This window comes from Rhinatrema bivittatum, chromosome 1 (assembly GCF_901001135.1).
Source record: "Rhinatrema bivittatum chromosome 1, aRhiBiv1.1, whole genome shotgun sequence".
NCBI classification, from domain to species: Eukaryota; Metazoa; Chordata; class Amphibia; order Gymnophiona; family Rhinatrematidae; genus Rhinatrema; species Rhinatrema bivittatum.
Window position 1 is genome coordinate 591,957,050 of NC_042615.1, and position 26,457 is coordinate 591,983,506.

A 26,457-nucleotide genomic window follows, 5' to 3' on the forward strand; every position below is an offset into this window, starting at 1 on the left:
GACTTTTTAGTTTTCGTAGAGGCCTCTCATGAGGGACTTTGACAAAGTCCCTTCTGAAAATCCAAATACACTACATCTACCAGTTCACCTTTATCCACATGTTTATTAAGCCCTTCAAAAAAATGAAGCAGATTTATTAGGCAAGACTTCCCTTGTGTAAATCCATGTTGACTGTGTCCCATTAAATCATGTCTTTCTATATGCTCTACGATTTTGATCTTGAGAATAGTTTCCACTATTTTTCCCGGCACTGAAGTCAGGCTCACTGGTCTATAGTTACCCGGATCACCCCTGGAGCCTTTTTTTAAATATTGGGGTTACATTGGCCACCCTCCAGTCTTCAGGTACAATGGATGATTTTAATGATAGGTTACAAATTTTAACTAATAGATCAGAAATTTAATTTTTTGTTCCTTCAGAACCCTAGGATGCACACCATCTTGTCCAGGTGATTTGCTACTCTTTAGTTTGTCAATCTGGCCTACTACATCTTCCAGGTTCACAGTGATTTTGTTCAGTTCGTCTGACTCATCACTCCTGAAAACCATCTCTGGAACTGGTATCTCCCCAACATCTCATTAGTAAACACGGAAGCAAAGAATTCATTTAGGCTTTCTGCAATGGCCTTATCTTCCCTAAGAGCCCCTTTAACCCCTCTGTCATCTAATGGTCCAACCGACTCCCTTACAGGTTTCTTGCTTTGGGTATATTTAAAAAAGTTTTTATTATGAGTTTTTGCCTCTATGGCCAACTTCATTTCAAATTCTCTCTTTGCCTGTCTTATCAATGTTTTACACTTACCTTGACAATGCTTATGTTTTATCCTATTTTCTTCAGATGAATCCTTCTTCCAGTTTTTGAAGGATGGTTTTTTAGCTAAAATAGCCTCTTTCACCTCATCTTTTAACCATGACGGTAATCGTTTTGCCTTCCTTTCACCTTTCTTAATACACGGAATACATATGGACTGCGCCTCTAGGATTATATTGTTAAACAATGTCCAAGCCTGTTGGAACACTTTTAACCTTTGCAGCTGCACCTTTCAGTTTATCAAAGTTTCCCTTTTTAAAATTTAGTGTTAGAGCTGCAGATTTACTTATTGTCCCCCTTCCAGTTATTAGTTTAAATTTGATCATGTTATGATCACTGTTGCCAAGTGGCCTCACCACCATTACTCATGAGTGGAGTGGGAGGAGTCAAGTCTGGGAATCAAACTCTGGTCTCAAGCACAGCACTCAATATGTGAATCAAATAATAGGTCAGAATTTGAACATGGTAAATTGCAATCTAGCTTGAGTTTGATGGAATTTACAAAATTTCCCCAAATTCACCCCTTGAATCATCTAGCTGTGATGTACAGGAGGGGGTTGCCACTATCATGGGGGGGGGGGGGTTGCCGTGATAGTGGGGCCCCTCCCCCCAAAATGCATTGCAGTTGTATGGAATGTTCTTTTGTGTCATGGCCAAACACTGTGGCACAAAAGAGTGTGGCGAGCTGTCCTTTAACGCGATGGTGGCTCCAGCCTCATGACATCACCTTAAAAGGCCACTGGCCCAAAAAAAAAATGGCTGCAAACAGGGAGGTTAAGTGGGGGTCAGTGCTACACCCAATTCAACTCGGGGATGCTGGTCGAGGCAGCCCCGACTCCCCCAAACTGGAGGAAACTGGAAGAAAACTTTAAAGTATGCACGTGGCAATGGCCTTTCCACCTTCAACAATTACCATCAAGCCCCAGCACCCCTTCCCACCCACTCACCGCCCCCCAGAGGCAACCTCACACCCAAAATAAAATGTTCAGGTCTCCTGCACCCTCCCCCACCCCAGAAACCCCCCTTACCTTAAATTGGATTCCGCATCGGGGCTGGGTGCACACTTGCAACCAGCCCATTCGGCACCATTTTCCAAAATGGTCACTAGTGGTACATTCAAGAAGAGGTAAATATGGAGAGGCTGGGGTTGTCCAAATAAAGATTGAGTCAAGATCAATAAAACCAGATCTAACTTGGGAGGCATCTTGGTCTGCAGCTGTAGCAGTGGAGCAGGCTCAGGATCAGGACCCAGGGGAGAGGCACGAAGCAAGAACACTGGAGTGGGGACTGTGGAGTGGGAACCCTGGAGCGGGAACTGACAAGCAGAGGTTCCAGAGGACGTATGCCAAGAGTCCGCTGTACCAGCAAACATGCGTCTTTGTTACACTCCTTCTATATACCTTCACCAGTCAAGGCATATCCTATGCTGGACCAATGAATCTTTTTCAGAGCACGTCTAACTCCCTGGCAACCAGAGGGTAAATATCTCCTTGCTTTTCCCTGACTGCATCTCCTGTGGCTCTTTTGCAGTTTCCTGGCCGCTGCCTTCTTGGGTCACTGGTTCAAATCTGTGCGGTGCCTGTTGGCACCTAACAGATGGAAGCTGTTTGGGGAAGGCTAGCAGATCACAAAGTCACACACGTGGGTCATGTGACCATGTTCTGTGCACAACAGATGGCTTCCAGAGCTTTCTGGAAAAGACTTTTTCCCAGGTGCTGTTGCAGTTCTCCTCAGTTTGATTTTGTCTGAAAGTGAATTAGATTTTTTTTCTTCTTTAGCAGCCCTACTGAGCTCAAAACCTGCTTTTTCTTTAAAACCCCCTATATCACCCTTGCTAGATTTTTTGGCACTTATAAAAGATTATTCTTTCTTTTGTCGTTCCATGCTGAGCTAGTCTTTTTTTTTAACTATTATTTTTATTTATAGAGCATTTAACACATATATTTATTATTTATTTATTTATTTATTAAGGCTTTTATATACCGACTTTCTTGATACAAATCAAATCAATTCGGTTTACAATGAACTAAGTAGAATATACAATTAACCAATCAACAAGAGATACAGAGCATACAGTTACATTATAACAAGGAAGCCTTAACTTGGAGTAGGAAAATAAAGAAGGGGTGAACGGAGCAATAAATATATAAAGTGCAATAAAATAGAATAAATACTATATACAGAGGAGGGGGCAAGGAGCTAACCTCTCTTTAATGGATATTATGCATGAGAATTTGGAAAATTTTGTTTACAGAGATGTGTGGTGTACAATTCTAGATCAGGGAATGGAGTTTGTAGTGGGGAAGGCTTGGCTGAACAGCCATGTCTTTAGTTTCTTTTTAAAAGTTGTTAGACAAGTCTCCAGTCTGAGGTCCATATATATACAATATATATATATATATATATATATATATATATATATTCAAGTAATATGAAACCTGCATGGAAAGGACACTATACAGAAGTGTTGCCACAAAATAGGAGAAATAAGAATAACCAAGCTCATATGACATCAGTCCACAATCGAGGGGGAGACCAAAGGAATAAGCGTAGCATGAAAAAAGTAAACAAACATAAACAAATAGGCCTCAACAAACAGACTGCCCCCTCCATTTGAAATATAACTCTGGATATTAATCCTGGACTCCAGCAGCCTCACCGTCACAAGAGACTCAGAATCTACAAACACATTCCAGTGCTTGGGGGTCAAAAACATACATTACCATGAAATTTAATTAAACCGTTGCAAGGATTTCTAAGAAACATTTGAGCACCAAGGGCAACAGCACCCTGGCGCCATGCAATAAACTCTGCACAGCATTGCTGTGTATTTCTAGACACATCTGGAAATCTGTATATTGTTTTATTTTTTTAGTTCAATCATTTTGTTAGATAATATGAAAAATAAAACAGAAGAGGACACAGAACAATAAAAAACAAAAACCAGGATGTGTGTAACACAAAAGCAATATGCAGATAATTTGCAGAAGTCCGCCTGTACCATCAGATTCAGAAACAGCTTCACTGGGGTCCGTTTGGCCAGAAAGGTTTTCCCCTTCCTGCATCCCTTCTCTGTGAGGCTTGTAGGTAATAAAAGTGTACAGTCAAAGATAAAAGAAGATCTGGCTTCTCCCCTCCCTTAGGGAGGGAGGATTCACAGTTTCTCAGCTGTAGCATTGCTCTGCCATGACCATCTTAAATATTTAAAAAAACTCTGGGCAGCACAGTTCAATCAAGAGGCACTGCTCAACTCTCACTCCTTCCCCACAGTGACATAAGTCATCACAGTTCCTCAGCTGCAGCAGTGCTTTGGCACAACAAAAGATATTTCCGTAAACTGCTGCAAACTACCCCAGGAACAAGCGGGTTAAAAGAATTTAATAAACAAACAAACAAACAAATAAATAAATAGAGGCTACCTTTAGTCAGTCTCCATGCTCAGATCATTTGGTGTCTATTATGTCCATCTGTACTCATCTGGCATCCCTTCTATTTCCATCAGCTCGGGCAATAGTAGTGGACCTCCTCCTTCTTCTGCTCCTTCCCAATTTATTCCATCTGTGTGCCTGGTGAGTTTTGAGTTCCTGCCCTCCCTGCTCTCAGGAAGTCCACCCTCAGAGCAGTGGCGTAGCCAGAATTGATTTTTTGAGTGGGCACAAGGTTAATATGGGTGGGCTGTAGGCATGCAGGTCTACTAGTTGTTTTCTTATTGATAAATAATGCCATGTATTGCACCCTAGAATGGCTTTCTAAGTTATTTGCAACAGCCATTATTAATCATGTATGAAACTTTAATAAAAAAATAATTTACCTCAATTATTTCAAGCACTTACCAGCATTAAAAATTCCTTATTAATCAGAATTTATTTTATATTTATTGCAGTTTATAAATGCACAAGTATAGAAAACAATTAGATCCAATCACGTAATAAAACAAAAATTAATGTATTCTTTCATGAACCATCTTTACAGAAAACCAGAAATCATCATAAATACAATAAAGTATAATTAATCATCAGAACAGGTGCAGTGCAGAGCTAGGGCAATTCACATTACAACTAACATGAAAAAAAAATTGAAATTCTGGTGTCACCTCAGCAAAAAATAACCCTCCACCACTATTTTGTGAAGTAACACAAACTCTTGCAAAGAAAGAGGCATCTAGTAGGGATGTGAATCGTTTTTCTGACGGATGAAATTATCGTATGATATTTTCTAATCCGTCAAGAATCAGGGGTCCCCTAAAGCGAAAGGAAAACCCCATGACATTTTTGTGTGGTTTTCTTATTTTGGGGAGGGCGGGGAAGAAAGGATACACAGGAAAAAAAAAAACTCAAACCCACCTCGACCCTTTAAATCTAATTATTTAGAATCCCCCACCCTCCCGACCACCCCAAAACTTTCCTAAAGTACCTGGTGGTCCAGCGGGGGTCCCGGGAGCAATCTCCCTCTCTCGGGCCATCGGCAGCCACTAATCAAAGTGGCATAGATGGCCCTTTAACCTTACCATGTGACAGGGGCTAGCGGTGCCATTGCCCGGCCCCTATCACATGGTAGGAGCTATGGATGGCCCGTGCCATTTTTTAAAGATATTCCTATTTCAAAACTTGAAGAAAATTACTTAGCTGTGTATGTTGCAATTCAATAGTATTTTCTCTTAGGTCAATTTTTGTAGATTATTTATATGCCCAAAGCTGACATTACGCTCTTCACTTAATGTCAACTTTGGGCATATAAACCCGCCCCAACCCTTCAGTTTAAAAAAAAAAAACAACCCAAACCCACCCCAGCCCTTCAAATTTAATTAATTGCAACCCCCCCCTCCAATGACTTACCGAAGTCCCTGGTGGTCCCATCTTAAAAAATTGCGCAGGCCATCCATTGCTCTACCATGTGACAGGGGCTAACCAATGGCACCGATAGCACCTGTCACATGGTAAGGGCAAAGGACCATCGGCGACATTTTGATTAGTGGCAGCCGACGGCCCGAGAGGGGGTGATCGCTCCCAGGACCCCGCTGGACCACCAGGGACTTTTGGTAAGTCTTGGGGGGGGGGGGGGTCGGGCAAGTCTTGGGGGGTCAGGAGGGTGGGGGTTGCAATTAATTAAATTTGAAGGGTTCGGTGGGTTTGGGTTTTTTTTTTTGTTTTGTTTTAATGTGCCCTTTCTCCCCTCCCTGAAATACGATAAGAAAACCACACGAAATTTCATGGGTTTTCTTATCGATTCGTCGCCCCTCTGAAACGTTACGAAATAGGAAATATCGTCTCTATTTCCTATTTCATTGCAAAATGAATGCACATCCCTAGCAAATGTATCTGGGATGCATTAATTCACTGTGCCACTGCAGAGACCATGGACTGCTGAACTTCCCACGAGTGGAAATGATGGTGGATGTCATAACTTGCAACAAACAGGGAGACAGTTGCTGAATGCTCACAATTATTATATGTGAACTCTGCCATGGGAAGTAATTGCATCAAATTGTTTGGTGAAAATTACAGATGTAGAATAGATACTGCTCTAAAATGTAAATTAGCCATTCTGTCTGCCTGTCAGATTATAGGTGGTATCCAGAAGACAAATGGATTTAAGACATCAAGAAGTTTGGTTATCTCTCACTAGAAACAAGTAACGAACTGGCAGCTCCGGTCAGAGATATGAAGTAGTAGGCTGTGCAGTTATACCACTTCTTGAACTAGTGGGTCTGCTGTTTAGTGGGAAGAGGGAACACCAGTAGTGGCTAATAAATGGTCATCTTGGTGAATTAATCCATCACCACCAGAATTGTGGTCTTCCCATGTGATGATGGTAAATTGGTAAGGAAGTCCATTGATACCCATTCCCGTGGTCTCAAGGATACTGATAATGGCCATAGTAATCCTTGAGGATGGAGACATGTTTTACAAGAGGTTACTAAGAGCCAAGAGTAACAGATAAGTATGAGAGAAAAAAAAAGTGCAAAAGCTTGCTGGGCAAACTGGATGGGCTGTTTGGTCTTCTTCTGCCATCATTTCTATGTTTCTATATTCTATTACATTTTGGCTCCATCTTGGCCACCAGAACTAGTGGCCAACTAATTCCTTGGAGAAAATATTTCATCACTCAATGCACAGTTAAGCTCTGGAATTCATTGCCGGAGGATGTGGTAAAGGCAGTTAAAAGTCCATAAACTGATATTAACTAGGTAGACGAGGAAAGTCACTGGTTATCTCTGGGTGTAAGCAACAAGGAATCTATCTACTATCTGTGCTCCTGCCAGGTACTTGTGACCTGGATTGGACCTGTTGTAAATGGGATATTGGGTTTGATAGACCTTTGGTCAGATCCTGTATGGCAGTTCTTATATTCTTATGTGGGGTGATGGTTGTCGTTTGTGGGTGGACCCAGAAATGAACAGCCTAGTGTCAGGAGAATCAAATCCAGGCTACTGATGGTAGAAAGTCTTCTGCCTATGCCAGCCTCCTTCCATTCGGGTTGAGCCCTCAGCTTCTGGTGGCCAGTGAGGCATGGGAAGTGAGGGAAGCCTTCATTACAAGCAAGGAGTAAGAGGCCTAGAACATTGCGAGTTGCTGGAAGAAACCAGGAATCCAGGAAGGAGATCTGGCAGCAACACTACAGAAAGCACCTGGAGATGAAGAATTCTTCTGCACATAGGAATGGAGCCAGAGTACAAGGACTGGAAGGTAGGACCAAGCTCTGGTAACTGACTGATGAAAATGTCTCAGTATAAATATGTTTATACAGGAAGCAAGATGGCCACTTGGGGGGGAAGTGAGTGGCACTGGACTGGGATGATGATATAGTATAAGTAGCTCACAGAGCCAACTGCAGCAATGGATTCATAAGTACCTGCCCCCACCCCCTTCAGGGAGAACCTCTGGACATCACCTTGCTTTGCTTTGCAAGAAATGTCTTCAAAAGCCAAGGTGCATGGAGGTCAGATGTATCAACCCAAGATCTTTCTTTGGGACCATACCCCTTCCACTGTTATAGGACACTATAGAAAACAGAAAGGCCTGACTGGATCAAGGTGATGAAGGATTGGAGCTGATACAAAGAATTGCTTCAGTTCTTCAAATGCCCACTGAGCTTGGGGATTCCAAGAATTTTTTGATGTGCTGTTCCATTTAAGGGCAGTAAGTGGGGCTACCACTTTGGAGAAATTTTGAATGAAGAACTGATAATTAGCAAAGCACAGAAAGTATTGGATCACCGTGAGACCCAAAGATGTCAGTCAATTAAGAGCTGCCGTTATGTTATCTGGGTCCATCTCAAACCTTTGAGTCAAGATTATGTATTCATATCTTTTTATTATTATCATAAAATAATACAAAATGCATGGTAACTGCTGTACTCTTTCCAGCACCATGCCAAACAGATCATTGTAAACTTATACAGTATTACTCACCTTCCCATTAACCTGTCTTATACCATCTAGAATACCCACCATCATTAACCTGGAGAAACTGAAACGAGCGTTATCTAAAACACTCACAACCTATCCCCCACCCTCCCATCCTAAGAAGCAATTACAATATCTGAGCAAGGAATCCATTGTAAATATGACACTACAAAAGATAGAAATGTCTAATTCACCTCAGTCCCAAGTGGAAACCACAAGAAAAGCTCACAATGTGACACAGATTCCACAAAACTTGATAGCTGCAATGGTTTTAAATTTTAAATCAATGAAGTATAATTTTTTTTGCGCTACAATGTGATAATGTTTAATATGTAAGGACCTTCATAATTTAGGGCTACAACATCACAAAGCTTATCTAGCAACTAGCAAGTTGCTTGCCCCTTCTGTATGTAATCATCAGTCCTATATATGTAACATACATTTTTTAAAATATTTTTTTATGCATTTAAAAAGTCTTGTAATAATTGATTGCACTGTTTGAAATCAGTAACAATCCAATCCACATAAACCACAATGAATACTTATCTTAGATGTCTTGATATTTGTTTTGCCAAACATACACTTCACAAAGGCTCTTGATAGAATCTTGGCTTAGCTAAATGGACTTGCTTCTATTCAAAACCATTTCAACTACAAAAGTTAGACAGTCATGAGAAAATAAAAACAAAATTGGATAACCTAAAGACTACAAGCTTGATGAGGCAGTGACTGAATAAAGGAGTCACAAATATTGAGTTGAGATTATATATTCCAAGCAGTGGACTTGCTTCTATTCAAACATATACGGTACTTCTGAAACTTGGCGAAAAGCTGGTGCTAGCAAAGATGAGGGAGAACCTCTGCTATGTGCTGCTATGGGTAGCTAGATCTGGAGAGAAAATCAAGATGTTGTCAAGGTAGACCACTACATACTGAGAGAGGAGGTCTCAAAAGACATCATTGACAAAGGCTTGGAATATGGCAGGACCATTACAAAGACCAGAGGCGATGACCACATACTCATAGTGCCCATCCCTGATATTGAAGGCACTCTTCCATTCGTCACTCTGTCTGATCTGAATGAGGTTATAGGCCCCCACAAGTCCAACTTGGTAAACGTCTGGGAACCCTGATTTTATTGAGGCCCCAGTAATCGATTCATGGACTAAGATCCAGCCTTCTTTTGTAAAAAGAAGAATCCTGTGCCAGCAGGGGACTTTGACAGTCAAATGAAGCCTCAAACCAGATTTTCATGAATATATTCAGACATGGCCTTACTTTCTGGATCTGATAAGGGTTATATCTGGTCACGTAGTGGCATGGTACCAGGAAGCAATTCAGTGGCTCCCAGTGCCTGAGGAGTGTCTCTGCTTCTTGCTAAAAACATCTGAAAAAGCATGATACTGCATTAGAAGACCCAGTGGTATTTCCCTTTCAGAGGTCACGAGAGTGGAATCTATAGACATCAGCTCTGGAACACAAGAAGAAAATCAAGAAGGAAACTGTGAGACAATGGGGCAGATTTTCTCGGGTTATGCGCGTATTTTGCATAGGCTCTGCGGCACGCGCAAGCCCCGGGACGCGTGTATGTCCTGAGGCTTGAAAAAGGGGCGTTCTGGGGATGGGGCCATGGGCGGGGCGCCGGTCCGGGGGCGGGACTGAGGCCTCCAGCACAGCCGCCATGCCGAGGGATGGCACGCCGGCAGCTGACCGATGCGCACAAGTTATGCCTGCCCGGAAGCAGGTGTAACTTTCGAGAGAAAGGTCAGGAGGGGGTTTTAGTTAGGGCTGGGGGGCGGCGGGAACGGGGAAAGCCATTGGGGCTCCCCTAGGGCTCAGCGCGTGCAAGGTGCACAAGTGTGTACCCCCTTGCGCGCGCGCCGACCCCGGATTTTATATAAATATAATATAAAATCGGGCGTAGATTTGTTCGCGCCAGGTTGCACGAATAAATCTAAGCCCTCGCGCTGTTTTTAAAATCTGGTCCTATGTGTCCTGAATGCCAGTCAATGAGTGGGTTATGTAACTTATAACCAAGGTAACCCCAGTTGAATTTTACAGGAAGGTGATTCAAGGACTCAGAATGAGATAGTTTCAGAGTGCCAAGTGCCCACCAGAAGATTCAGGTCTCCTGTAACTTGTTGCACCCATCGTTGGTTCTGGAACTGGCCATTAATGGCAACAATGGAGACTGGTGCAGGATTGGGTTGAAAAGGAGTGCTGTGCAGACAGACAAAATCAAGACTAATGAAATTGCCAGCTGTCCTGGAGTCAATAAGGGCAAGGGCCTCCACTGATCCCAATGGTCAACTCAAGGAGACTGAGACTGAGAGATGCTGGGCCACATGATTGAGGGAAAGCTCAACAAGGTCCAAAGGAATTTGTGATGGGGAATTGGATTCAAACAGCAACCAACAAGGCCCCTGGCTTGATGGTCTGGGATGCTGATAAGAATGGGAGTGAATTGTATGGTGTGGCAGATACTACCATAAGCTTGCCGGGCAGACTGGATGGACCATTTTGTCCTTTTCTGCCGTCATATCTATGTTTTTATGTTCCTGTGAGGCCAGAGATGAAAGTTGACCAAATCTGGGTTTACTTGGATAATTTCTGACCAAGTGGCCAAGGTCGTCAGCACAATACATGCAAAATCTCAGCCACATTGCACGATATTTCTCTGTTTGGGAAAAGCAAATGCCTATATGGCCCAGTTCTGTAGGCTCCTTGAGTGGTGGAAAAAGGTTGGCCCATGGGACTGCATAGGGCTTGTGGCAGGAGGCTGGAGTTCAGATTATTGTTCATGAATAATAATAATAAAAGGCTGTGACAAGGGCCTCATAATTCCAGCCTGTTTCTGCCACAACCATGTAGAACTCCACAGCTTACTTCCTCATGGCATGGGTCCCTTGCTTCATGTGGAGAAGGGTGATAGAGGCTGAAATCAGGTGGCCTGGGTTGTCAAAAATGCATTTTAAATGTCATGAAAAAAGTATCACACTCTAAAATCATGTGGCATCCCATTGGATTGGCCACTAGATGGCCCCAGGTCCCTGCTTAGTACCTTTTACATCAATGAGCCTTTCATCCCTTTCTGCCCCTCCTCACCTGGAGGGTTTGGATTGGATGCCTCATCCTATTTAGTGCAGCCATTTTAGTAATCTGTGGAGCATTTAGAATTAGATTCAGAGCAGTGAGGATGTAATTTTTTCCACTCTCTGGTGAGGTCTCCCTGACTCATCCTGAGCTTTAGTTTGAAGGAGAGTTCTCACTGTGCACTCCCTGCCAGAGGATCTCTCTCCTATTTTTTTTACAGTGAGAGAGATTTTTGTCGAATTCCCTTTGGGACTCTCGTAAAGGGGCTGAAGACCTGTGAGCCCACTTTACACCCAAGGTGAGGCAAGCACCAGTGACAGGTCCTTCAGTGTGAGAGTTTTGATGGCCAAGATGTATCCTGATTTTTTCCAGAAGAGACTCTTGCTTAACCTTGCACCCTTTGAAGAAGGTTTCCCCCTGACACAAAGGACAAGAGCTAAAGACCTGTAAGCCTTAATCTACTCCCTAAATGGGGCAAGCCACCAGTGATAGTGAAGCAGTAGTCACCGAGAGATTTTTTCAGAGAACCAGTGAGGAGGTTTTTTGACTCACCTCTCCCCAAAGGTTCCAGTGGTGGGTTAGCCTGGTTCCCATGTTCTAAAGACTTTTCCTGCCAGAGAAGTCACAATCACCAACATTGAGATCTCAGAGTTTCCCTTTCGGATCGCCACCCCAGTGAACCAGGACTGTTATGTTTAAGGAAGGATGTGAACCCCTGGGCTGAGATGAGCGATGACTCCGCCCACAGGGAGGAGCCCTGTGAGCCTCACCATCAGTCTCAGTGGCGTGGCACACAGCTAAAAGAATAGACTTCATTAATAATGGAGAGAAAAGGAATGTCCACAATATTAGCAATATGGAAATGCAGTCCCAAGCAGTGAGGATTGCCCAGAATAAGCACGGTGGGAGACGATCCAGTAGTGGCCCGCGGAGCGGGATACGCCGTAGATCCCCTCTGTTGAACTAGGCACCTCAGGATACAGATCCGGTAGTGGCCAGTGGAGCGGGGTACGCAGTGGAAGTCTGTACAGTAGATGTTGGTAGCGATGCCGAGACCCAAAATACTGTGGAGCAGCGATGATGCAGGCTCTTTACTGAAGACAGGCGGTAGTGGCCCACGACTCGGGGTACGCCGTGTAGCGTCCTCTGTGTAGACAGAATTGAAGGTGTCAGAAGGTACTCACCGTAGATGAATCCTGGAGCAAGGTAAGATCTGAGAAGCAGATCCAGCAGCAGACAGGCAGGAAGGCCCTCTGAGGAGCAGGTAGCCGGGAACGCAGGGGAGCCCCCAAGGAGCGGGTACTCAGAGCATTCAATAGCCAAGGCTGCAACAGGAATGGAAGTCCAAGAAGTGCAGAGTACAGCAAGACGGATCTCCTTGCTAACTCAAAGATGGAAAGGGCAGGTTCGTTTAAATACGCTGCTGGGTAGACTTCATCGGGTGGGGACGCCTCCGAGGTTCCCGCCATGATGTATTCAAATACGGACCTTGTGCAAGCGTGCATGCCTAGGTAACTCCGGGTTCAAGATGGCGACCGGCAGCGCCCACGCTGTCCCAGGGATACCAGAGAGGTCGTACAGGCAGAGGCCGCCATTCTTCCCAGACATGAAGGAGCAGGAAAAAAAAAGAGGTGAGCATGAGAGGTCGCAGCCGTCTGCTACCGACAGGCGTAACAAGGACAGGCTGGGCAATCATGAATAAACTGGATTCTGGTAGGGCTTTCTGTGTTTGAGGGGGCCCCTCCAATAGGATTCCCATTTGGCTTGGTGGGGAAAGCTTTATGCACTTTACCCAGTTTCCTAAGATAAGGACACCTACCTAGAAGAGAAGAAACACCTTTGAATATCAATCAGCTGTAAATTCATCTTTATGAAAAAGGGACTTTATTTTAACTGTTAAAGAATCAGTAAACATTTAATTTAACACCTAGTGCCTTGTCCTATCTGGTTTGTCCCAGCATCTCACCCAGGAGATGCAGCATCTAACACCACAGAGTGAGAGAGAGACACACACATATACCACTGCCTGAGCCATAAGCGAGATCTTCCCCCACAAAAAGGATTCCACCCATGGGACAGAGAGTAAAGTGATGGGAGAAGTGCTAGCTGGAGCAGCCCCAAAGAATAAGTAAGTTTGTGTGCCCTTGGGACCTAAAGTCTCACATGTAAGGATTACACACAAGGGGTCCTGTTTTTCCCAGATTGGGAAGGCCCAGATCAGAGCCTCCTCAGTCAGCAGAGATATCACTTATGCCACTTTTGGCTTATGGTCAGGAAAACAAGAGGTCTGCAGAAGGAAGACTATAGAGCACTGCAAGGCCTTTGGATCTCCAGAAAGCACAGGGATGTTTCTACCTGGGGTATCTTATGTGCATGCCCTGCAGCTGCAGAAGGGGTTGGAGCAGAAGGAGGTACTTGCTCTGACTGTGATCCAGAGGCCCTAAGAAGAGGGTTCCAAACAGGCATTGGTTTAGCTCTCCTCCTTGGGGGGGAGAAATAAGGGAGCAGCACCTTGTTGTCCTCTCGCTCACTCTCTCCTTCCCACCCAACCCCACACGCTCCTATCCTTTCTCCTCCACTTATTCATTCCTCCTCTGCCCCCTCCAATTGCCTCTCTCAGATATTGACGCCTACTCTTATCTCACTCACACCTCACAATCCCTCTGATTCCCTCACTCACATCCCACCACTTTTTCCCCTCACTCGCTCTCTCCCCTGCAACACACACAAACCACAACCCCACCAATCCCCTCACTAACTTTCACTTCCTTCTCTCCACTCCTCACTTACTCTTCCCACACCATCTCACTCACTCTTTTACTCTTCCTCCATCCTCACTCTGCTTTCTTCTGACCCCTTTATTCACTTTCCTGCTCACCCCCCCCCCCCCTCCTCACACTCTTGACTATTCCTCCTCTCCTAATATGGTCACAAGTGCCAGAGGGACCAGGAAGCCAGCATGGTAAGCAGCAACTTGTCTAGAAAGATGACCTACTCAGTAACGGCAGAAGCAGTGGGGTTCACAGGCATTCACCTCACATCTCTTTGACCTTGGCCGTTATCCCTCAGGATTTCCTCAGTTGTAACAGGAAATTGCACAAAAATCAAGGCTATGTGGCTGCTCCATCTCAGGGTAAGCAGCTCCAACACACTCTGCTTTGCTTCTTCTGGGGCCTGGGGGGGCCAGAACTGATAAGTTCCACCACGGGTGCTGTTTCTGCAGGGGCATTGGAACTGATTTACACCGCCAGCTCTGCTCCGCTTCCTTGGGACCCAGAAAAAAAGTGACAAAATGCCATTCTGGGTTGTTCCACCAGAAATTAAGCCCTGAGTAACAGACAGAAAAAGGGGTTGAAACTTGTGAGATGTAGTGCAGATCATCAAGGCCAGTACACTATTACTCATAAATTTCAAATGTGTGCTAATTCAAACCGTTTTTGTGTATATTGTTTTCCTCTGCAGTGTCTGCTTCAGTAATATACCTGTCCTTCCTGTTTGCTGTAGAAGAGGAGGGGAGGAGCTGAATTAGGAAGCAGAATGGCTGTTCTGTCCCGTTCCTGCTCACCCCCTTCTCTCTTCTTCCCTGCAGGCTGCCTGGAGGGGAGGGGCTGGAGCAGAACACCCCCTGCTGCTCTGCCTCTTAAGTCTGAAAGGAAGTAGCGGAACTGCGTTCCAGGCTGCTCACCCACAAATTAAGCCCTAGTCATATGACCTATACGGAGGAAGAGTAGCAGCTCCCTTTTTATTGAATACATCCCAGCACGCTGCATTTTTTTTTTGGCAGTTGTGTGGTCCTATTTAAGCGTGCCAGACAACACAGATTGTATTTTTGAGCCTTGATGCTTGGGTTTCTTCATTAGGCATCGAGTTCTGATGGCAGTATGCTGATGGGCCACACAAAAAAAAGTGGAAATATGAGCGAACACACTAGGCTGGATAGCAAGGAACAGGTGTGTTGCCACAGTGTTCACAAATGGTCCAACAACCTCAGAATGAATAAGCAATAAGGGCCTTCATGGTTTGTACATAGCAATATTTATTCTAGAATGGGTCCGACGACACAGAACACTGTTTCGCATGGGCTGCATCGGGAGGCACAGTTTACATAAAAGTAGAAATCCATTTAGGAATGGACAGCTGTTGACAGTGAATTCCAAATAAGAGAGATATTATGGTTATGCCATGTACATTGTACTATTTCAAAGGGAAAACACTTATGTATGTAAAGATAGGTGCAGATCTAATAACAAGGGAGTTGGCAATCTGAAATTGTCATAGTGATTGAAGAGGTAGGAAACAGGATTTATACAAAGATGAGAGAAACTTTACAAATTGTTGACAGAAATTCGAAATGGCCAACTGTGACAAACGTGTTGATGGGAACATCACCCGCTGGATCTTCCAGTTAATATGCAGCTCATGTCATTCCAGGCTAGAATGACTGGGAAGCGTGGTGCTCTGATGAGATCAAAACAAAATTTCCTAGTAGTTATGTATCATAATTAATATAAGAGATTCAGTCTCTGTAGTCACTGGCCCTGACAACAAAAGACAGCTATCGATAATCTTTGCCATGATGTTTAATCCCTTCTGCCATATGGGGGCCTGGTGTTGCTGAGCTAACATGATGTCCAGGAAGCAAATGAATGCTTCAGAGAATGATATAGTCAGAACACAAAAAGGGAAATGCGACTGCAATAGAAACCAAAATAAAAAGTCCCTCTTTCCATTATAAAACTTTGTAGACGTCATGTCACTCTAGAAGATTAAGTAATGCTCTCTATGTATTAAATCAGCCCTGATACAGCTCTTTATAGTGAAATGATGACTTTATATCATATCATCTTTCCTAATAATTCTCCTTTTTCACCATATGGAGATTTAGCTTCACCAGTGATATATTTTATTCTGAATACTTCAGAAGGATATTAATAAAAGTGATTCAGTTAATACTGGAAAATTTGCACTATTTTTGCACACACTAGGAAAGATACTTTAGGAGGTTTTTTGACCAGTGATTGAGAGCTTGGCAATTTGTAAAATCAATGCATTTTGCTCCATTCTAAGCTCTTTTCCTCCTTTAAATGTTATAAATATCCTTTGACTTTATACATAAGTGAGACTTTTTGTTTTCGTTGTCTTCAAAGAACACCAGTTACAGGTAATCAGCTTTGCTCTGTAGCTTCATTTGCCTGATATAATCATAAACTTGCTGAAACATGGGCCATGTCAAATGGCTGCTTTGGAAAACTATTTTGGGAAGTATATTACTGCTGTTTTTCAAATTTAAAGAAATTTCTATTACTAAAATAAATTCAATTTTAAGAAATGATTCACATATGTGAAAGTTTCTGCATGAATTGCATGGTCACTTTGGTACAAAAATATTGGGACTAGTTAACAACTGAGTACTGAGTTAATGATTTATACCCTGGGATCTGTATGCGAGTCCTGAAACCACTGTACTCTTTTTTTTTTTTTTTTTTTTTTTTTTAATATCACACTTTTTTCATCTAAAAAATAATTTCTATCCATGTTGATGAAGTCCCTGCTTTATTACAACATTATCATGAGATTTTCTCAGATGAGGACACAGTTCAGGCCATAGGTGACAACTCTGAGGTTACAATGGCCCAGTATTGACCAAACTCTTTCACTGTGTCTAGGGAGGGATCATTGTGTGTTGAGTTTAATAACCCCGATCATTTTGAAAAGTTGGCTTCTATGTTTCAGGCTGTAAAGTGAAAGCCATGAAGTGCTGTTGTATTTCTGCAGATTTTACTTTGGGCGCCTCTGATTTTTTTTTTTTAATTAGATTAGATTTGCTTTTCAATATCCCTTTGGGAAACAACAAACGTCTTTTCTTTGATTTTTTTTTTTTTTGTTTTTTTGTTCAGCAAACAGCATTCATTTCATAGTTATACAATAATTATAACTGAATAAAAATGTTTACACACTGTTTATGTAATAATAATTAATGTCATTTTATAAACTAATGCAGTTCATGTAACAGTGCAGACTTACACAGAGGTCATTCCCTCTTATGCACAGGCCATACCTTCTAAGTGAAGCGCAGTTCAGTCTTAACAGCTGGTGATAAGCTCCCTCACATTCCCAGATAACAGTATGTTTTATGTTTCCCCTTTGGATAGAGTAGTCCAGCTGAGGTGTGGTTTAAGGAGTGCATGTTTAATGTTTTGTCAGTTGAATGGATTTAATGTCTCCAGATCTGGGGTTGTTTTGGCACATTAGTAACAGCGCAGCGTGCCTTCAGAAGTGGGAACCAGAGTTGGAGAAGAGCCCAGAGGCTTTAACGTCTGTGCTCACTGCTGATTGGGCAGGCTGGAAAGAGAGTCAGCAGCTCTGCTTGAAGAACACCAGAGCCTCACAAGCTGCACAGCCTGAAGAATTAAAATCATTAAACTTTATAACTTTTTGACGTTCTTACAATTAGATAGATGAATTTATGATTTCCATTTTTTTCCCCCTTACGTATTTGGCCATTGACAGACACTGCCTTTCGTCTAAACTGAATCCCAGTCATATCGCTTCGGGAACATGTAGGCATTTCTTTATAGCTTTTTTCACTGCAAAAACAGTGTAATAGAGTGTAGAAGGTAAGAAGGCCCAAGGACGCCACTATCATTATTTCCAGGTTACAGTGGGACAGTGGTGCTCGTCAGAGCATGAATGTTTGTTTCTAAATAGGATCTGTTAAGGTCTGATTTAAGGGAAAGGTAGCATTACTTAAAGGCAAAAACTAGGACTGCCACTTAACCTATATAAACATTGCGATTTCCAGCTGATGACTCTTTCTTTTTCCCAGAATTATCTGTGGCAAATAAATGAAGCTGAGTGTAAGTTAAAGTAGACTGGAGAGTAGAGATGAATTTACTACTTTATTGCTGTATCTGGAGTTTACTTGAAAGATGACCTCTGTTATTTGAATTCAGCCATTGACATTGCCCATATCTGGTTAATGATGTATCTGGTCCAGTGAAAGATTTTGTTATGCCGTTTGATTGTATTCATATGCATGCTCGCATGTTTGTCACCTGCTTCATTTGAAAAATATCTAGCAAATCGATGTGTACTTAGTAAATGTGGGCAACACAACATCTCCATTATTTCAAGCATTCTGTTTCTTGAGACAGCTTTTGTTTTCACTTTAAGATCCAGAAGTTCACGATAATGGCTATCTAACAAAGATGGAGAGAGTTAAAATTAATCTTACTTGCTTTTTTGAATTTATTTACATCAAATGAAAAAAATGTGCTTGGTAAAGCAGGTTGGTAACTTTCATTTGTCTACACAGCTGTCTGTGAAAATGGCTGCCAGAATGGTGGACGTTGTATTGGACCCAACCGCTGTGCCTGTGTGTATGGATTTACTGGTCCACAGTGCGAGAGAGGTAAGAAAATAAGAATATCTATTTGAGAAACTGATCTCTGTGATGTTTTATAACTGCATATCATTTTTTTTTTTGCAAGGTTATTTCAGTAAGGATCTTTCTAGTAATGCTAAATCTATGTATACAGCAGAAAAGCTGCAGGTGAAATTATTTTCAGCCACCCATGCCTTTAAAACATTTCCGCATGTCCCTATTATAAAGCTGTTGTAAAAAAAAAAAAAAAAAGACAAAATGCAGTGCTGATTGTTTTGTGAAATTTGTTTAATTTCATCATCTCCGACTAAGGCATAATTTTTTTTCTATTGTTTTATTTTCTAAAAGAGTGATTCTATATTGATTTCACAGAATCATAAAAAGTACATTTAATATAGTTAATGAGCTGCAGGCAATAATGATATACATAACTTTGTTTCTTATGCTGGAAAAATCTACTTGTATCCATTTGGAAACCCATTCTCCTTTTGTCCCTTCTTTTCAACTTGCAAAACCAAGAGCACATGCTGGGTAGTACTGTTAGTATACATATATCTATCTATACTGTTAAAGATAGATTTTCAAAGGGACATGCGTGCATGTTATAAAATCGATACCCGCGCACACATGCACGCCCGATTTTGTTTTGGTGCGTGCGAGGGGGTGGGGATATTTGTAAAAATTGCACGGTGATGCGAGTAGTCCTCCTCGAGTTCCCTCCCAGTCTGCTCTTTAATTGGAGCGGACTGGGAGGGAACTTTCCTATCACCATATCTAGCCTTCTTCCCTTTTTCCTCTCACCTCCCCGACCCCTAAACCTACCCTAACTACCCTAGATTTTTTTAAGAACTTACCCACTCAATGAAGTAAGATTACCTTCCGCTCACCGGCAGCTGGCTGGCGCGCGCTTCCCTACAACAGTGCCTAATGGCGCTATCCTGGCCGGCCTCCATCCCTGACCCTCCCCTTTTACAGAGCCTGGCACGTCTGCGCGTATCGGGAGAAATGAGTGTGGCCGTGTCGCTTCTAGAATGCACTAGGCATGCGCACAGCCCAGCCACGCATGTATCTCTTGGTTTTTGTGCGTGCCAGGCTTTTAAAATCGGGCCATTAGTGAATACAGTATATACAATCAGAGCTTTAGAGGCACATATCAGATCTATCTGGATGGGTCATTCATTTTCCTCTGTATCTGTTTGAGTCCTGCACCTCTACAAATTGATCTACCCAGTTATGAATACAATTGTGAATTCCTCCTGTCCTGTATTTCCTATAGACGTTTCAACAATTCGAAAAGCATAATCAGGCTAAGGAAAAGGACAAGCTAGTCTTGTAAAGTCTGTTATCTTTGGGAGTGGTCAACAGAAACCATTAATAAAATGATGTATGATCTAATCTTTATTTTTGAGATGAGTCACTTCCACTCATGAAGCTGGAGACTGCATTTATAATTGAACATTGGTCTTTCTTGAGGTAGCAAATAGTCCTAATGTGAATATAGTTGTTTAGCTAACATCAGCTTTTCCAGTTTTTAAATTCTTAATCATTCTACCTCATGCCCAACAACACTGTATAAATTCATATGATTGGATAGTTATTAATTTCTATATTACAGTTTTTGTGTGTGAGGATGTATCAGAGATGATCTTATTTTTACTGGGTGGCAACTCTGTTCTTTGCATTTGATTTCCTTTGTTCGTTCTATTGTGTGATGAAATATTGAATAGTTATCATAAGAGTTATTGAAGAAGACTGCAGCAAGTGTATGGGATGGCTAATGAATGAAACTGATTTATTTAATTGCCGCCTCCTGTTACACAGCTTCAAGTATAAATGTGAGAAGCATATGGCTTTTGATGTTCTCCTGTTTTAATGTTCAACCTAAATACATAGCAGATTACTCAGTATGTAGCACCATATAAAATATATAGAAATGGTGTTGAATGCATGGAGTGGCTGGCGGTGGGGGGTAATTAAAGACAGTTTTGAAATTCAAAAAAGTGTGGGACAAACACAGAGGACGTCTGAGGGAGAAGAAGGAATTGCAAAGCTGACTGGCAGGTGTGGCTGGGCAGACTCGGGGTGGGGTGGCTGAATGACCTTTATCTACTGTCTCATTCTGTTTATCCATCACAGTTCCTTGGTGACGCTGTCAGGTTTCCAAATTCCAAACCTTAGCATCTTTGGGTCTAGGTTAGATAAAAATATACAATCTCTCAAGTTTTGTTCTGAATGTTTTATCATGGGGAAACTGCCCTTTGCTTCTTTTATCAACTCTCTTTGTTTAGTCCATTGTGGGGTACCTCGCTCTGCAAGAGGTTTTCTACTGTGACAGAAAAAGAAGCCTGAGTACAACTAGGATTTACAATGAGCGATTTTAAAGATTGTGTTTTTAAAATGTAATTTTCATTCTGCTTATGTAAAAATAAAATGCAATGAAATGTGAGCTAGTAAGAAGAACAACTAAGTGGTGTATGAAATACTTACAACACAGTCTTTAGAGGTTTAGGTTTCCTACCCAGAATTGGGATAGGAAACCATAAAACCAAAAAAAAAAAAAAAAATAGATGAAATGTATGTTCCCTCTGGAGTAGCCTGTTTTGCACTGTTTGAGCTTACTGCTAGAATCAAAATTATAGCTAAATTTTTAACAGATTCCGTGAAATTAGAAACGTTTGATACTTTCTAATTTTCTTTCTTTTCTTGACTGGCCATTTCATATATTTCACATTCTCTTTAAACCCCGAAAAGCCACCTTTGGGCTAACCCCAGTGCAGAAGAGAACTTTGCTTGTTGCCCAGACCAAGGGACTAAGCAGTGTGGAGATGGGCCCTGACTGCATGGTATATTTATTTTATAATATTTTCAAATCTTCCTTCATCCTCTTCCACACATGCATCTCTGAGCACTTAAGGTGACAACATTGATTCTTCAGAGCTGTATTGCTTCTCCGTACTGTCTGGCAACAGATCCTGGGGAATGTTGCAGAGCGATTCTTTCTCTGTTTTATCTGAACAGTAGATTTCCTTGAAAGAAACAAAAGTTAAGTCAATTTACAGGCTTAATGTGTTGCCTTTGCTCCACATAGAAAAGTGGATGGATTTCAGTACTTTTAACTTTGTAGTTTTAATAGTAGTAGCAGCAGCAGCTGCCTATTCTCAGATTATTCATATTCTTATTTACTAAGGCCTGGATTACCTTAGAGAATCCGGCGGTAACGGGGGGGCGAAGTGGGGGGTGGTCCTGCGAGCACCTCCGCGGTGTAGTTATTCGGCACGAAACTGGCGGCGATAAGGAATCTTACCTTTCGCCGCCAGAGATGTGTCCGCAGCGTCAGCCCCCGGTGCCGCCCTGACTTCTCCTCTTCCGGGGCCGACTCTGCATGCGATAGCGTTAGAGAATGACCCCCTTAGTTTCTAAAGCATGTATATGCATCAAATTACAGCATTATTCATCTTCTAAAATCTAGATCACTAGATCAAATATAGCCCAGTGCAGACGTTGTTGTCATCCGTGTCTGAGTGGAAAATTGTGAGTGGAACTGAAAGTGAAAACAACTGTCATTCATAAGCAATAACAAGCAGCTTGTTGGCAAACAGCCCAAAATTGGAACAGGTATTGTGAATGAACTCTATACTCACCTCTAGGGCTGGTCCCTTCTGAATATGATAGTATGTGGAGAGATTTGCATTAAAAATGCTGTTCCTGATGCATAGGTACATGGACCAGTTTCATTTCCAGTGCAGCTGTTTAGATATTTTGAGTAGATTTCTTTGCAGGCTATTGATATCTTTTTTTATTGAACTAACATAAGAATAATTGAAAGATCTGTATGATATCGAAAACTCTGGTACCAGGTATCTTTTGATTTATTTGTATTCTTGATAAAGTTTAACACAATCTATAAAATAATTCAGTTTTCCTCAGGACCAGTATAACTACTGAACCTGCACTGTACCTTTTGCGAAAAATGTTTTAGAAGGTTTTGTTAGTTTTAAATCCAATATTGGTACATTTTAAAAGAAGCGTTAAAGGTTAGGAAAGAGACATTACTGGTCACAAAAGCTTGCATCTTTATTTGCCTAATAAATGCATTCTGGTTCCCCCGCGAACCGCTCACTCATACTGGTTTACTCCCCCGGTTCCCATTCATCCTGCTTCACGCTCTTCCTTGCTCCTCGAAGCCCTCACTTGCCCCGGTTCACTTCCTCCACCATCCCCAGTTCACTCGCTCACTTGCCCACTTCCTCTGGTTCATTCATTTACCCTGTGCACTCTCTCCTTGCCCCGCTGGAACCTCCTCACTCTCTGGCTTCTATCAGCCAAACAGGAGGAGGAGGAGGACAGTAGCCTTGCAATGTTTCTAATGCATCATCTGTCTCCCCTGCTGGGACCCGAGCGTCATGCTTTGAACCACGTGATTCAAAGCGTGCCCTTCCGGCCCCAGCAGGGGAGGAGTGATGACGGACCAGAGGCACTGCAAGGACGTTGTCCTTCTCCTGTTTGGCAGTGAGAGGGTTCAAGAGGGGGAGGGTAGATTGCGCTATCCACGTCCCCCAATATGTCTCTTCCAGGGAAGGCGGGCCAGGGAGGGTTAATGCGCCACCTACTGCCACCAGTTTCTCTTCCATGGCGGGCTGAAGTTCCATACTGGGAGAGAGAGGGGCGGAGCTGGAGAATACAGAGAGGGAGAGCATGGAGCTTAATTTGCCTATCAGCGAGGAAGGTGTGAGGCAACTTTCCTTTTTATTATAGTTAGATGGGCTAACATGTTACTCCCTTTCTGCTTTCTAAAGGAGTAAGTGAAATAAGCAGATACGTTTTCTTACAAGTCACCTTGCTGGGGGATGCAGCACACTGAGTACTATGTCCTAAGGACATGAAATGTACCATGTTCGAGCAGACCAAAGATCCATCAAACCCACCATGTGATCTCTGAAAGTGGCCAATCCAGATCACTAGGAACTACCCGGCAAATCTGAAAGAGTAGATCCATTCCTTGATGCCCACTCCCAGGAATAAGATGTGGCTGTCCAAGTTTACCTGGCTAATAATTGTGTATGGATTTTTCCTCTAGGAGCTTGTCCAAACTTATTTTAAAGCAAACTATGCTAGATGCCTTGACCAGATCCTCTGGCAGCAAATTCCACAGCTTGATTGTATGTTGAGTGAAAAAATACTTTATCTAATTTTAGATCTGCTGCTGATAGTTTTCATGGAATGTTCCCTAGACTTACTAATTTGAATGGGTAAATAACTATTCTTTATGTGATCCAGGTCTTATGCCACTAGTAAAATATCTTTTATTTTAAGTCCAATTTGAGCATTTTACCATTAACCAAAGGTAGAGGTAATTTATGCTGTTGCAGACGGGTATGGCAGGGTGGTTCACTGCCTCTTTAAGTAAGGCTGGGCCTCTAGGGGAAGTGTGCCGTGTTTTAGTATAAGTTGGAGCTCACAGTGGAAGTGGGGGTGCTTTTCTTTGTTTTATTCTGGTATTCAGAAGGGATCCTTGTCTTAGGGTCTAGGTCATCTAATCCAGCAGGGGTTTGCCACTATGGAGATTGCATTACCATCATTAAGCTACTAGCTAGTGCCTATGAGCAACTGGGGGAACCCATGGACCACAGACATCTTGTGGAAATTGACTGTGGTGAAAAATATGGTGGTGAACTCTGTGAAGGGATGTGAGTGCTGATGGGACTTGTTTGAAGAGTGTTTAAAGACACAAGAGAAGGGTTGAGAATTTGAGTGATACCTAGATGAGGAACTTGGTGAAGGGGAATTGTAAGAGTATATTTTATTTTGTTATGCTATCTTTGCTGTGGATTCCTGTGATAATTGTAAAATGACTGCTGATAACCCCCAGAAGAATTAAAGATTTTATGATTGCTGAAGGTAACTCTGAGTGAGACTTTATTACTAAATTTCCGGGTGTGGGCTTGAAGTGTGAGTCTTCCAGTCAAAGGAAGAGAAGAGTAAAGAAGGTCACCATAGGAGTGCAGTCAGATAGTCACAGAGGGGGAAGGGAGGAATCTGCACTTTTCCCTATCCAGCATGAGAGAATACAGCCCTTGCTTCCATACCAGCTGCTTGACCATTTTTGTGATTTTTAGACCCTACAGAAACTTTGCTGGACTCTAAAACATCATTAGACACACTTTTATTTGCTCCTCTATCTTGCCCTCTTTGTCTCCTCCCCAAACTGAAGAACCCTAACCCCCTTAGCTTTTCTTCCTAAGGGAACTGCTCCATCCTCTTTATAATTTTTGTTGACCTTCTCTGTATCTTTTCTGCTCTTCTAGGTCTTTTTTGAGTTGGGTTAATCAGAATTGCACCCAGTACTCCTGGTGTGGCTGTGCAATGGATTGATACGGAGGCATTATAATCTCATTTTTATTCTCCTTCCTTTCTGAATAATTCCTAATGTGCTATTAGCTTTTTGACCGCCACAGCACATTGAACTGACAGCTTTAAGATATTGTCCACAATGACTCCAGGATCCTTCTCCTGAGTGGTTACGCCTAACGTGGAACACAGTATTATGTACCTATTGCTAGGATTATTTTTTCCTTTGTGCATCACTTTGAATTTGTTCACATTAAATTTCATCAGCCATGCAGATGCCCGGTTTTCCAGCCTAACATGGTCTATCTGCAGCTCCTCACTATATATCCACTTGGGCTTTAACGACTTGAATAATTTTGTTTCACCCTTCTAAAATAATGTTTGTTTTTAGAAGCATCATCAGTATACACAGGATAATTTTTGCATGATTGTGACCCTGGCAAGTAGAGGTTACAAGCCATATTTGTGTGTTGGACAGTTTGAGCTACTTGCTCATGGTCATACAGTGAATGGCAGATTTGGTCTTAAGTTTCACAGCTCTTTGTTCTTATCACTCAGCTATGCCATTAACTTATTCCTGGCTCCAAATCTTCTATTTGAAATTCTAAAAGAGGAAAGTCTGTGTCTTGTTAAATAAAGATTTTTTTTCCTGTAGGCACAGATAGGGAGAGACTGAATCCTTAACCATTTTCTATGCCAAATCACCAGAGCTGGAACCTCTTTTCAAGTCAACAGAAAAACATGGAGATCACAATTTCCTGTTTTTAATATCTCTAGGAATTATGAAATCTATGATCCTCCAGAATGAGAGAAACAGGGAGGTTCAAGGTACCCCTGGCAGTTTGTTCGGCTCAGGGAAAGCCTTTATCTTTGTCTAGCTTTACTTCTTTTATTAAATATAAAATAGGATTCCAGATTAGTGAATTAGCCTCTTTTTTTTTAAATTTATTCTTTATTCAATTTTCATTCAAAAGAAACTTTTAAACAAAAATATACATAAGTAATATCGAAACAATAAAATTAAACTTAAAATACACTCTTATTTAAACATCATGTTTCTCAATTACATTTTCAATAATTATGGGGGAAATAAATTTTATATAACTGACCATATAATTATAATTGAAGGGAGAGAGAGTACATTTTTCTTTATTTTTGGCCATCTATACTACCACCTTGTGTAAACTTATCCTGTAGAAATGTCTCCAAATGGAATGGGTCTAAGAAACTATACTTATTTCCTTGATACGTAACATAACAAATACAGGGGTATTTTAAAAAGAAAGTACCCCCAATTTGTAATAATTTAACTTTCAAGGAAAGGAAATGTCTCCTCTTAGCCTGCATGGCCCTAGAGACATCAGGAAACATAAATATTCTTTGACCACAAAAGTTCAAATCTTTATGTTTGAGAAAA

General features: G+C 42.1%; 1 protein-coding gene across 1 annotated transcript in view; it reads left to right on the forward strand.

Moving 5' to 3' along the window:
• Positions 1-26,457, forward strand: part of FBN2 (fibrillin 2) — a 596,571-nt gene that overhangs the window by 45,597 nt on the left and 524,517 nt on the right. The window contains exon 5 of the mRNA XM_029619106.1: positions 18,624-18,719. Within this exon, the coding sequence (XP_029474966.1) occupies positions 18,624-18,719 (96 nt within the window). The remainder of the gene's footprint in view (positions 1-18,623; positions 18,720-26,457) is intronic.